The sequence below is a fragment of the Acanthochromis polyacanthus genome, chromosome 9, assembly GCF_021347895.1.
Source record: "Acanthochromis polyacanthus isolate Apoly-LR-REF ecotype Palm Island chromosome 9, KAUST_Apoly_ChrSc, whole genome shotgun sequence".
NCBI lineage: Eukaryota > Metazoa > Chordata > Actinopteri > Pomacentridae > Acanthochromis > Acanthochromis polyacanthus.
In genome coordinates this window covers 38054874-38069142 of record NC_067121.1, presented here as the reverse complement: position 1 = coordinate 38069142, position 14269 = coordinate 38054874, and the positions used below count along the sequence as shown (strand labels likewise).

Here is a 14269-nt window from a genome sequence, read left to right as displayed (position 1 = left end):
ATGTTTATTTGTTTATTTTTTAACAGATTTACTTTTTATTAAGGCACTTCTGCAATTCCATATTGGGATGTTCCCTTGGAAAAAAATTTGGCAGATCAAACTAAAAATCCACAGATACCATTTAAATTACACTTTATATAATAATAAAAACGTTCCAAGCACATCAGAGCTGGCCCTGATTATTTGAGACTGAATAACGCTGTGTGGTTCTTATGAGGCTGAAGCTCTAAAAGTAAACAAGAAGAGAACATTCCATCCCCACCAGAATAAACCTCACCAACAAATTGTCTTTAGCTATAAAAGCTGAAATAATGAGCAGGAAAGAGTGAAGACAGTGAGAGGAAGATGCTCTGAGGATGAGGTAATGTGAGCAGACGCTGGTCCATCATCATCACAGTAAAGTGAACCCAGTAAATGTGGATCTACGGCTGTCGTATTAAAGCAGCTGCACTGTAAAAAATGTTTGGACATTTTATGGTGAAAATCTGTCAAACCATGACAGTAAAAATCTGTAAGCTCTAAGACAGTTAGAATGAAAAAAAATGTGTTTTTAGATTTTTTTTCTCTTGAAAAAATGCATCTCTTGACCCTTGGACATTTTTAATGGAAAAACGATGCAATATGTAGAACAATACTGTAATTTCTGCATTTAATTCTGGAAAAGAATACAGTTTTCACAGCTAAATGTACATATCGTTGTGCTGACAATGGGAACATGCTGCAAATTTATAACAAGTAGCATTTCTGGATTTATTCTATGCAAAAATTACAGTTCGTAACTGGTCAAACTGATGTACTTTTGTGTTATTAACAGACAGATCTTTAATATGTATAACAGCTTTAACCGCAGTTGAAGCTAAAAATACACATATTTAATGTTAAATCGCTAACTGTTGTGCTGATGATGTAAAAATGCTGAAATATTTTTAATAAGTTACACAAACTTTATTTTATATAGTGTTTTGATGTAAATTTTCCAACTTTAAGAGGTTAAAACTTTTTTTACAGTAAAATATTGAATGAAGCACGTTTTTTTAAACCTAAAATCAACAATATCAATACATTTCTTTACCGGAAATGTAGAAATTGCAGTAGCATTCTGGCAACCACAGCTGCTGGAATTTTACTGTAAAAACAACATTTTTTACAGTGTACTGACAGAACCAGGTTGAACCGTCTGACTTTGTGCATTAAATTAAAAGTGCTGCTTGAATGAACCTTCTCTGTTCTACTCCAGTCACCAGACGCTCTTTAAATCCGTGTTTCATGATGTCTTGTCTGGCCTCCTGCTCCCCAACACCTACTGTCTGAACATGGTCACAATGTGGGGTGCTAATAAAGTTTTATTAGCAGCTTTAATCTGACCGTCTGACCAATCGGCAGACCCCGCCGCGACCACACCCCTCCCTGAGGGCTCATTAGAGGGCTGCACGTCACACATAATGGAGCAGAAACACAGCAGCAGGTGAACGAGAACAGAGTGGGAGTGTTAATGACGCTGTCGGTCTGTTGACTCACTGACGCTGGATTATTTTTCTACCACATGGTTTGAAAGAACGTCAACAAGCTGCGGCCCTTTTCTGCTTTTTAAATACTTTCCATCTAACGTCTGTTCGCATCAGAGTTATTTTTAATGTAATTATTGCGTCTTCTGAGGGATCTGGGGGGCCTTTTGCTGTTTTTTCAATAAATTTGTGTTTTGAAGGATAACTTAAGAAGTCATTGTATGATAATGTAGCTAAATACCTCAGCTAATGTATGGGGACAAGTAGAAACAAGTAGAGATAGTAGACATTTGCCCTCCAACCATAAAAATGTACGATTAAGTGAAAGTGTCCTTAAGGGGCACAAATCAGTAGTTATGATGGGAGCAAAGGAGGAGGATGTTTGGGTGGATGCACACCGATCAGCCAGAACCTTAAGACCACTGGCAGGAGAAGTGAAGAACATTGATCATACTGGTTCTATGTGGTGTTCTGCTGGAAAGATTTTGGCTTCTGTTTTGATGAGACTTAGACACCCAAATAAACACTGTCCCAAAACAAGCACACTAATGTTATTCCTTGTATATTGCTTCTCTCATCTTGATCTCATGGATGGCACATTTTTATCTAGCTTGGCCTGACATATTTTTAGCCATTTATTTAGTTATATATGTATTTATTTTTTACTATGTTTTTAATTTATCTCGCTTTTACCGTGGGGCCATCTTCTTTGTTCTTGTAGCCGTAGCGCTGTCGTCACTTTGTCTTGTCTTGTGTTGTTTTTTAGGTGTGTTACAATATGAGAGAACTCACTCACTGTGAACTGAATTTACCTTAAGGGTGCAATAAATATTTTGAATCTTGAATCTTGAATCCCCTTCAGGCAAATGGAAATCCTAAATGTCACAAAAAATCAACCAAAATCCAGCGAAATTCACTGGATTTTTAAATTTTTTTTAATTTTTATGGGAATGCTCTTAAAGAAACATTTTTAACATTTCTTTTTTTTCCGCCAAAAAAAAACATTCAAAGATTTCCCAAAAATGTTGAAAATGTGGACATCAATAGTTTCACTGTGAAAATAGATTTTTTTTTTATCCCACATCTTTAAACTTTAAAACTGGTCAACTTTGACCCACATGATGACGCGAGGGTTAAAAGACGAATCCAAATCCAAACTATGCTATACCAAAATATAATGAAGCTATAATCACATTTAACATTTTTCAGTTGATTACAGTTACTTATGTTCTGTATTTTGGTTACATATAATCTCTTTATATACAATCCTTAACATGAAAAATGTGTCTACAGGTGACGACAAGCAGCACAAATCATTGAGTATATTAACATAAATCCGCATTTAAATGGCCGTCTCTTAATCATACTGACAAACAAAAGCTTCAAATACATTCATGTGATTATATATCTGTCTTTGAATTGAATTCTTTGTCTTTATGTCGAGAAAAGACGCGTAAATCCAGACTGAAGTCGTCTGTCCACATCAAACCGGCAGCACATTGACCTCTCTAATTCATTTCCTCTCCTACGTGTAGACGCTGTTTACGACCAGCGGACTGAAGCAGAACAATTGAAACTCCACCACAGGAGTGACCAGAAACCACATGACATCAGCTTTGGCTCCGAAGCTTCATTCCTCACGTTGGCTGGTTTGGAAAATGTGGCCAAAAGGCAACAGGTAGGAGTAATAAGAGACCCAAGCACAGACCTCACAAAGAGAAAAAACTCCCCAGATACTGGATCTAAGTACCAGAACACCCGTGCTTTATTTATCTTAGAGCTTTCTCTTTGTAATCCCTTTTGTTGTGAAGCTGCTCTGTTGTGCTGGTAAATAAATACTGTTAAAGTAAATGAAGTGATGTGTAATTAGTTACTTCAGGTTCTGAAAGGGGATACTGTGTGTGGGAGTGGATTTACTGACAGTGTAGGAAGCTTAAATAGGTCCTGGCAGCTTTTAATGAGCCCGTGGGTGCAGTGAGAGTGAGTGTTTGTGATGCTAATTAAAAATGTCCAGTCTCAGGGCTTCTGTGTCGTATAAAAGACGGACAGCTGGACGGCTGGAGAGAAGACGAGGAGAAGAGACACACCGAGGAGGTAAACTCTGATTCTCTCACTTTGTTTTTGCCGCTTTAGTCCTGCAGCTTTCTCTCTGTAACTCTTTGTATGTATTTGTTATTATTCCAGATCAGAGTCTGTTTAAGCTGAGACTTGGATGAAGATGATGATGATGAAGACATCACTGGGGCTTCTGTTGCTCGGCCTCATTGCAACATCTGCCGCTGCTGGACCAGGTACACAAGTCTACATTTATATTTTATTATTTTAAGTCTATTTATCATGCCTTACAATAAATGTGTTGTCAGAAATGATCAAATAATTCACCTCCTGAAGCAACTACAATATAAACTCATGTTTATTATTACTGTTGTTATTATTATGTATCTGTGTTATCTTGAGATTTATTTCTTTCTATATATTTGCAATCAACTTCTGATTCCTTAAATATGCCTCTGATATTTTAATCGTTTGAGGCATGTACTTTACAATCTCAAAAAACACCACAACACTAAAAGAAAAAATCATTTCAAACAAAGAGGAAATCTGTTAGTAAGAATGCAAGAAAAATATATTTAAAAAGCTGTTAATTGACTGCAAACATCTTTAGAATGATATTTTTTTCCTAATTTAAATATATTCAAACTGTGATCACACATTGTAAGTTACTATTTCATTTATACATTTTTTTTATGTTTATCAAGTAAAATAATTATTTAATTATAATAGATATTATCTAAAGTTAAGCAAAACAGAGAATCTCTTTAAAGTAACGGTTTATCATTTTTAGAGGGCTTAACATATATATATATCATGTTTTCCATTAAAGAAATGACAAATATTCTTGCTTACTTGAATACAATAAAAAAAGGAATTTTATAGAAAAAGTAAGAATTGCTCTGAATTTGTGAAATGCAAATCTTTGATGTGGACATTATTTACAGTTTTGGCGAGTTCATTTTTCTTTTTTGTTGTACTTTTTTTTAAGCTAACTTCAAAATTAACTCTTTTTCTGCGCTATTATTTTCTGTAATTTAAAAAAATGCTTTTCATTTATCTATAAATCTGATAATAGACCTACTCTTCTTCCAAATATCTGATACTGCAGCTATAATAACATCTAAATATTAATGCTGTACCTGTTATAACCTGGGCTGTCTAATATTCCAGTGAACGGACTTCAAACTGTTTCTGATGTTTCACGTTTTCTGTCTCAGGGTCTTGCTCTGGTCGGTGTGGTGAACTTTACACCAGAGGTCAGCAGTGTAACTGTGACTACGGCTGCATGAAACACAACGAATGCTGCCAAGACTTTGAGGCTACGTGCACCATCAGTGAGTGATAAGAAAAAGCTACATCTTTGTCTGTGACTTTTTAAGTAATATACCAAAAAGGAGATGAGAAACTAGCGATCGCACTGGAAAAAATGCCTGTATCAAAACAAGAAAAAAAAACTTATTTCAAGGAACTTTTATCTTGAAATAAGTGAAAAAAATCTGCCAATAGAACAGGTGAAAAATGGCTTGGTAAGATTCTTGAAATAAGATATATTTAGAACATTGAGATCTTAACATTTGCTAGGAAAACTTATTTTAAGCTACATTTTGCCGGGATTGTCAGGCGTAGGTGTCTTAACCCTCCTGTTGTCCTCATTTACGGCACCAAAAATATTGTTTCATTGTCTGAAAAAGTCCAAAAATTCATCAAAAAAATTCCCTAAATTTATAAAAATTTGCAAAACCTTTAGGAAGAAAATTCCTTCAAAGTTTCACATAAAAATTGTATTTTTTTAAATCCCCGAATTTGGGAAGAAATAAAAATTTTAAAAATAAAAAACATGAAAATTGTAAATATTTTCAAAAAAAAGAATAAAAATCTCCCCCCCAAAAATCTGAAATATATCTAAAGTGATTACATATTTATCAGTAAAACCTATAATATTTTCTTTAAGAACATTCAGAAAAAAAATCAACAAAATCCAGCGAATGTCGCTGGATTTTGGTTGATTTTTTTCTGAATGTTCTTAAAGAAACATTTTTTCAGCATTTCTTTTTTTTCCCCATCAAAAAATGTTCAAAAATTTCCCCCAAAATTTTGAAACTGTTGAAGTTTTTACTGTGAAAATTATATAAAAAAAATTCAACATTTCAAACTTTAAAATGGGTCAATTTGACCTACAGGATGACAAGGGGTAAACAAGAAAATTTCAAGATTGTTTGACTTAACAAGATATTTAAGAATCATTGTCTTAAAACAAGTTCCTCCATTTTGCTGAAATCGCTCTTGTTCAGTGAATTTATCTTAAATCAAGTGGAATGAGACATTTTGACTAAAAATAAGACAAACAGACTCGGTAAGAGTTGGAGTTTTTGCAGTGTGAGACCATAAACCCATGAGTAAAATGTTTACTGAGGTTACAAATCAAGCGAGAAATGGGGTCATTTTCTACAATATAGCATCTTTTTGCAACCACTAGAGTCGCCCCCTTCTGGCTGTCAGAAAAACTGCAGGTTCAGAGGCTACGTCTGTCTTTTATCTTCACTCTGTGGTCTATGAGCTTGTTTCTGAGCAGATCTAATGAACGCAGCTTGAAGTCGTTCATGCTCTCAGTGTGTTGATAGCGTTCTGTCGTTCTCAGTTCAGTCGTGTCGCGGTCGCTGTGGCGAGACGTTCAGACGAGGTCTCCAGTGTGAATGTGATCCTCTGTGCGTCCAGTACAACACCTGCTGCCCCGACTACCAGCTGCACTGTGGTGAGGACCAGCAGTCATGAACTGTACCTGAACACCACAACTAAACTCACACCACAGATGCTCTGTGGAGGACGAAGCCGTCTGAGATCTCAGTAGCTGCTTTAGTTTATCGTCTTTATAAACATCACATTGTCTGTCTGTCCACAGATGCCAGTGTGTCAGTTCCACGTCCAGGAAGTTTCCAGACTCTGAGGGCTTCAGGTTCAGGTTAGTTCTGTAGCTGCCATCAAACCACATCTGTTACTTTTGGTTTTCACTTAATATCGGTACAGACTTTGTTCGCAGTAGATATTTAAACTTTCCCAGGCCGATGCTGATCATGTAAGCTTGAAATTTAAACATTTTTACTGACGAGTCTGACAGAATAAACCTTGGGAAGTTGCTTCAAACAAGATGGTTTATTGTAAGATGAAGCGTCTTAAATGGATCAGCCCAGACATTTTTTAAAAATATGAGCAGCTGTGCAATGCAGAGCAGCAACGACACGTCTTTGATCTGCTCAGTTTGTGAACAAATGCAGGCAGGAGAAGACAAAATGTGTATTTTTTGACTCTCTTAATCAGCTGAGCTCAAACATTTAACTGAGAAATAAAATTGAAATAAAGATTATCCATGTTAAGGATTGAAAAAAGATAAATAATTGACGTTATTTTTGGCTCCGTTGCTTCCAGACTTTCCCTGTTTGTTTGTAGTTTTTTCTGTTTGTATCTCTTTCTTTGCTGCAACAATGTTTTCTTCTCCTCAGGAAAGCGCAAATCTGACAAGAGTCGGAAAAGGTCCAACAGTGAGAGTGAGGAATGGTACTCAGGTAGATGGAGCTCTGTCATTTGGAGTAGAATAAAAACACATTGTCCTAAAGTGTCGTTAAAAAATAAAACTAAATCTTCTGCAACACCTGCATGCAGAAATGTTGATAGAGATGAATGTAGAAATGAGGATTTGTTGAAAAAGTTACTAATTTATAGTAATTTATAGTTCTAATAAATATATATACTTAGTAGAAAGGCTCTCAGTCAAAGGACATAGTTTAACATTTTTGGTAAAGTGCTGGTTTTCTTTCCTGCTGCGAGTTAAATTAGAGGATTATATAAGGTGTGTTTCTCATATTTACACAGTAAAAATGAATAAATGTTCCTCTGTACCCCTATGGAGATATTCCATTAAACGTTTCCAGCTAGAATAGTCATTTACCACATTAACGATGTCTACACTGGAGTTATCATTCATTTAATGCTATCTTCATTGAAAAAAATGCTTCTTTCAAAAATAAGGACATTTCTAAGTGACCCCAAACGTCTGAGCGGTAGTTTATGTTGTGATATTCTGTTCTGTTCGTATGCAGGTCGGGGTCGCTGCTCTCAGAACCAGGGCTCTCAGTGTCAGGGTTCATCTCGACCTCTAAACCCTCTGACCAGCAGCTCCTCTGGCTCCAGACGTCCTGCTGCTGCACCGACAAACCAGCTGCAATACGGTTTGGAGCATTTCTGTTTCATACTGTTGATTTAATTGCTCAAACTCTTGCTCATTAAAAGTGGTACCAGCGTTCCTTCCTCCTTCCAGGTGGGAATAACATCCCTCCCTCCTACGGCGGGGCTCCATACTCCCCAGCACCGGGCTCCTTTCTACCTGCCAACGCTGCTTTCTCTCAGGGCAACAGGGCTCCGTATTCTCCAGCACCGGGCTCCTTTCTACCTGCTAACGGTGGTTTCTATCCGGGCAGTGGTGCCCCAGTGAGCCCCTCCACTCCTGGAGGCAGCAGGCTGAACGTCCATCTGGTGCTGTCTCCTGGAGGAGCTGCTCCTTCTGGGCCCGGTCAAGGTTGGTTCTACAGATAGCGTTTCATTTTCTGGCTGAAAAGATGTTTGACTCTGAATTGTAACGGTTGATGTTTTTTTTGAAAATCAGATTAACTTGTGATAAGTGCAACTGTTTGAGGCTATTTAAAGAAAACAGCGGTCAAGCTCTGTGTAGTATATAAGATGAGATATTTTAAATAATTTAGGGTAATTTAAGATGATATAAGATAAGACAACATAATGTACTGCAGTGTTTGATCTTAAACCTTTGCTGCACGTGTGTCAAAAGATACCCCTATCCAGTGGGATGTGGGTATTTTTTGATCTTATTCAATGGAAGATGGGAATCTTTTGACCCATGTTGTGCTTTAAAGGGTTAAAGACAGAATCATTAACCTTTACCAGTTGGGACCAATCAAACGGGTCAAACCATTTCCATCCTCAGGTTTCCGTGGTCCGGCTGGTCCCAGACCCAGCACCCTGCAGGACGTCGCTCAGGCTCTGGGGCTCTCAGTGGTGGATGGAGGACCTGCAGGACCAGGAAATGGTAGGACAACTGGTCCTCTGGATGTGTATCTGTGTTTGATGAGCTCCTGATAATTCAAACGAACGTGTCTGTGTAGGATTCCTCTCTGACGTGGACCTCTGCAGTGATTCTCCCATCAACGGACTGACGGCTCTCATCAACGGAACCATCCTGATATTTAAAGGTCAGAAAAACAACTACAGGCACTCTTAAGAACACTTCATCACAAAGGTTTTGATATATTAAGGTAAAATTTCACAAACAACTTTATCCACATTTTGCGTCTCTGTGTTGTGTACACTCTGTGTTTGTGTGGGTTGCAGGTGAGATGTTCTGGTCCGTCGATCCCGTCAGTCGCTCGGTTAGTCGTCCACAGAGCATCACCGACACTCTGGGCATCTCTTCTCCGATCGACACCGTCTTCACTCGCCTGAACTGCCAAGGAAACACCTACATTATCAAGGTATGAATATCACTAGAACCTGTTCTATGATGGTTTCATTCAGTGTGCTTATTTGTCCACCAGAACTACAGAATGTTGTTATTATTAATGAATTGACAACCATTATTATGGTCATCATCAGGCATGATTAGATCTATCCTTCCTTCATCTGTTTGAACCATTCTGGAGCCATCATTTTCAAACTCAATACAAGAAGTATTTCTGGTTTCTGCTCATTTGGGGTCTAAAGTGTAGCATGTAGAGATGCTTTTCAATCAGTTTTAGTCACTAGACTTGCTGCTTTAGAGCTTCAATTAGAGAAAAACCAAAAGCTGCGACAGTAATAGTAATATAAATACAATAGGCTGAAATCACAACAGACGGTCAGAAAGTCCACTCTGTGATGATGGAGGTCAGTGGACGGTAACAGTCTTTCCATTTGTCTCCAGGGAGACCAGTTCTGGCGTCTGGATGGGAACATGGTGATGGAGCCTGGTTACCCCAAACCTCTGACTTCAGAGTTTCCAGGTCTGACAGGAAGCATCAGTGCTGCGCTGGCAGTTCCAGCAACCAGAACCAAACCAGAGACCGTGTTCTTCTTTAAGAACGGTGAGGAGGGCGGACAGACGTAAAGATGGAAGAGTCGGGGTTTCACCGTTCTGCTTAAAACTTCACGACAAGCAACATGTTCTCCTGTGATTGTCTGGTTTCAACACAAACTAGTGTTTTCATTTAGTTCCTGTTCAAAGGTGTCAGGCTTAACAATGGAAATTATTAAATAAAATAATGCACAAAAAAGAGTATATCCATTTGAGGACAAAGTAGGTATGAATCCACAAAGACTGTGTGATCCTGACAGTGCAGAATGAGAATCAGTTGTGAAGAATAAGATGATTTTAACAAACTTAAAATTAATATATTCTGAAGCAGAGTTGGGTTTATAAATGGTCCAAATTGCTGAGATACAAGATGCTGAATCCAAAGAGCAGTGTTTTTAATCAAGGATCAAGATTAACTCAGAACAGGTCAAATCAAGAGTTTTTCAGTTTGAGACATAAGATTTTTGCTTTCTGGCTTCTTTGTAGTTTCAGTCGCCTGCTGCTCTCAGATGTTGACCCATGGACTAAATCATAATTTAGCCGGTGTTCTCTCCAAACTTTGTCATCATACACTTCCTGTTAAAAAATCTTCAATACCCTGTTTGTCCTTTAGGAGACGTCCTGCAGAGGTTCACCTTCCCACCAAGCAACACTCCGACCTGCAATCCGATTCTGAGGAGCCCCATGAAGAGTCGCTTCACTCGTCAGGCTGGTGAGTCTTCCACTAGTCCTGTAACAGAACCAACAGCTCAGCCCTCCTAAATAACCAGCCATGCACGAGTATACACCGACCAGGTAGAACATTATGACCACCTGCCTAATACTGTGTCGGTCCCCCTTGGTGGCCAAAGATGCTCTGAACCATGGAACCAGAGGACCTCTCAGGGTGTCCTATGGGGTCTGGAACCAGGGCTTTGGATCTTTTGGGTGCTCGGGGTTATGCAGTGAGGCGTCAAACTCGTTCCACTGCATCCTGTTGATGCTTGAGGTCAAATCAACATCTTGGGCGATTGTCATGTTCCTCAACAAGTTCCTGATTGTTTGATGTTTCTGTGATGTGGTGCAGTGGCATTTAGGATTTCCATTTGCATGAAGGAGTGTTTGTTTATTTGGGTGTCTAAGTTTCTTCAACATGGATGCCAAAATCTGCATTTTTCCAGCAGAACACCTCATAGTGCCAACATGATCGTTGGTATTAACTTCACCTGTCAGTGGTCATAATGTTGTGGCTGGTTGGTGTGAGTTCATTAGCTTAAATCAATCAAAACAACTGGACTTTAAATGTGCTAAAATGGTGTTGTTGTTTTTTTTTTTTTTAATTCTTACATCCAGAGGTTCTTCTAAGCGGAGAAATCAACATCAAAGTGGCTCTGAAGGGATTCCCCACTCCGGTCACATCAGCTCTGTCCATGGCCAGTCCTCTGGGCAACGACAGACACCAACACTACGTCTTCTCCGGACGTAAGAAACCTACATTATTCTTATTCGGAAGAAATGAGAGTTCTGGTATATGAGCCAATAATAGTTCTTTCATGGATCCTCTGCAGTTCCTCTCAACACTGTGGAGCATCTATGTGTCACTGAGTAGATTGTTATGATTTTACATCTGCAATCTTTACTGTTGCTCTTTCAGAACAAATGTTTGGGCTCAACTAAAGAAAGTAACAACTTTTTATTTTAGTTCTGAGAACTTCTAATGAAATGGTGTTCAATTGGGATGAGATGGGATGGATTGGATGGATGGATGGATGGATGAATGGATGGATGGATGGATAGACAGATGGATGGATGGATGGATAGACAGATGGATGGATGGATGGATGGATGGACAGATGGATGGATGGATGGATGGACAGATGAATGGATGGATGGATGGATGGATTGATAGACAGATGAATGGATGGATGGACAGATGGATGGATGGATGGATGGATTGATAGACAGATGGATGGATGGATGGATAGACAGATGGATGGATGGATGGATGGATGGATGGACAGATGGATGGATTGATAGACAGATGAATGGATGGATGGACAGATGGATGGATGGATTGATAGACAGATGGATGGATGGATTGATAGACAGATGGATGGATGGATGAATGAATGAGTGGATGGATGGATGGATGGATGGATAGATGGATGGATGGGTGAATGAATGAGTGGATGGATGGATGGATGGATGGATGCTTTATTAATCCTGAGGGGAATTCAAGCATGGGGGGATTTGTCTTTCATCTACGATCAACAGTGATTAACCAATTAGTGACTTAAACACACAAGTTTTAAGTCTTTAAGAACAAGAAAAATTAAGTTATTGAGCCAACTGTATTAGTTTACTATCAATTAATTTTTGCAGAATGTAGAAATTTCAGTTTAAAAAATTACACAGTATTAAATTTATGCAATTACCAACTTAATATTGTGTAAAAACAACTCGACAAAACTATTTTTGCAACTTAAAATGCATGCCTAGTCGTAAAAGAAATACGTTTAGATAATTTTTCTAAAATCTTGACATTGAGTGCATATATTGGACTTATGGATGTGCAAAAACAAATTAAATATGAATTTGTACAGTCTCACAACACCATGTTTAGGTCAGATTAGTTGGATGTTTCCGTCATACGGCTTTTTGCTATTAAAGAATTCTACTCTAGACCTCTAATCAGGATCATTTAAGTGGTGAATCCCTTGTATATATCATGTAGACAGCGGTTAAAGGTGATTGTATGTTAATGTTGTGTTTATTTGCATTTTTTTCCCCACTCACACGTCGACCTAAAATAACTCCAGTAAACCAGCTGCTCTCATTCACTGTGTCTGCAGCTCTCTACTTCAACGTCCAGATCTCCAACGACCTGCCGGCGCTGGCCAGGCCCGACCCGTACGCAACCCTCTCACCCCAGCCCATCTTCAGCCCTGCCGCCATGGCAACCAACCCCGCCAACATGGCCGCTCAGAACGCCAACCCTCCCCAACCACCCAACTCCATCACAGTTTGGCTCCACTGTCCCTGAAAACATCCCGAGGAGACGACAGATTCACGGTTCTGGTGTTTTCTGCTTCAGCACAAAACTCAAAAATCTACTTACATCTGCTGAGCAAAACGTAGGAATTTAGTGGTTTTCTTTATGCATTCCTATAAGATTGATTCTAACACCCCATCCTCCTTTTTTCTGCACATGTTAAAGATATTCAGTAGCTTTTAATGGCATAAAGGCATTTAAAAAGTTAATTTCTCATGGCTGGATTGTGGGTTGAACTTAATTCATTTTGAAGAATGTGACGTTTATAAAGCACAATTATTATCGAAATCTATTTTCCGAATTTGTGGATAACTTGTCAGGCAAATTTGTTTAACCCTCATGTTGGTCAAATTGACCCGTTTTAAAGTTTGAAAATGTGGGGAAAAATATATTTTCACGGTAAAACTTCTGATATCCACATTTTCAACATTTTTGGGAAATCTCTGAACATTTTTTGGTGGAAAAAAAGAAATGTTGAAAAAAAAAAAACTTAACAGCAAATTTCGTTGGATTTTGGTTGATTTTTTTGTGAATGTTCTTAAAGAAAATATTAGAAGTTTTACTGATAAATATGTAATCACTTTAGATATTTCTAGGATTGTTTTGGAAGATTTTTACTCATTTATTGAAGTATTTCTAAGAATTTTCTTGCAAAATTTGGAGGACTTTTTAAAATAAAACTTTTAAGGGAAGCTTTTAAAGAATTTTTTTTCTAAAAGGTTTTGCAAATTTTCAGAAATTTGGAAAAAAAAAAATTGTTGAATTTTTTAATTTTTTTCAGACAAGAAAAAAATATTTTTGGTGCCTGTAAATTAAGACAACAGGAGGGTTAATCTTCATCAAAACTGGGAAACCAAACATGACATTTATGATGACAAAAACCGGAGAATGTGAAGCATTTCATCCCATAATTAAATTCATGTCCCACTTTTCATTGTGTCTAAATGTGGAGGTAAAATAGATCTTTGCCATTTTAAAGCTCTTAAAGCATTTTAAAGGCCTCACTGTTTCCCAAATGTTAGAAAACACATGACATCGCTGCTACTCATTATTCCACTTTATTATTAAAACGTGTATCAACAGCTGACAGACAAAAGCAAAACTAAAAATTCCAAAACTTAGACTCCTCCCATGGAAAAAAATTACAAAACAACCGGTGAGTTTCACCAACAGTGTGACCTTTCGTGTCTCAGAAGCGCTCACATCCAAACAAAGCTGTCAGATCTAACCTGTAATAGTGGGATTATTGACTTTGATTTACTGATGCACTGAATTTGAAATGTCGATTTTTTTTAATGTCCTAACGGTGACGTCACCATTACGCGACGCCCCCTCGGCCCATGGCTCCTCCTCTTCCTCCTCGAGAGAAAGTTCCTGTAAAACATGGTGAAACGTGAGGAGAAAGCAGGTTATCAGTCTGATTTAACGTCGTCACCGTTTCATGCTGCTCTTTGCATCTTTCACTTCAATAAACGGCTTCATCATTACAACCCGAGCGGCTGGAGTTTGTTCACATCATTATCAGTGTTTACCAAGCAGAGGTTAGAAGATTGTGTGATTCTG

The 14269-nt window shown here is 38.1% G+C and overlaps 2 protein-coding genes across 2 annotated transcripts in view; one reads left to right on the top strand and one right to left on the bottom strand.

Annotated features, from left to right (window-relative positions):
• The first annotated feature begins 3476 nt into the window (after positions 1 to 3476).
• Positions 3477 to 14196, top strand: prg4a (proteoglycan 4a). The gene is made up of 15 exons (XM_022200918.2): positions 3477 to 3599; positions 3690 to 3796; positions 4778 to 4894; positions 6199 to 6312; positions 6460 to 6519; positions 7058 to 7120; positions 7655 to 7783; positions 7873 to 8130; positions 8554 to 8655; positions 8732 to 8818; positions 8958 to 9097; positions 9526 to 9685; positions 10289 to 10387; positions 11008 to 11136; positions 12507 to 14196. The coding sequence occupies exons 2-15, from the start codon at positions 3718 to 3720 to the stop codon at positions 12695 to 12697; spliced, it is 1728 nt and encodes a 575-aa protein (XP_022056610.2). The 5' UTR covers positions 3477 to 3599; positions 3690 to 3717; the 3' UTR covers positions 12698 to 14196.
• The window catches only part of tpra (translocated promoter region a, nuclear basket protein), a 43867-nt gene continuing 43346 nt past the window's right edge, over positions 13749 to 14269 (bottom strand). Inside the window, 1 exon segment of the mRNA XM_051953691.1 lies at positions 13749 to 14080. Coding sequence (XP_051809651.1) covers positions 14025 to 14080 — 56 coding nt within the window. The 3' untranslated portion in view covers positions 13749 to 14024.

Excerpts from the sequence above, each read along its gene's own strand:
- prg4a (XM_022200918.2), top strand. The coding sequence starts at position 3,718 with ATGAAGATGATGATGATGAAGACATCACTGGGGCTTCTGTTGCTCGGC. Across the intron at positions 6,520-7,057 it reads TCTGAGGGCTTCAGGTTCAG|GAAAGCGCAAATCTGACAAG; the intron begins GTTAGTTCTGTA and ends TCTTCTCCTCAG. Across the intron at positions 11,137-12,506 it reads ACACTACGTCTTCTCCGGAC|CTCTCTACTTCAACGTCCAG; the intron begins GTAAGAAACCTA and ends CTGTGTCTGCAG.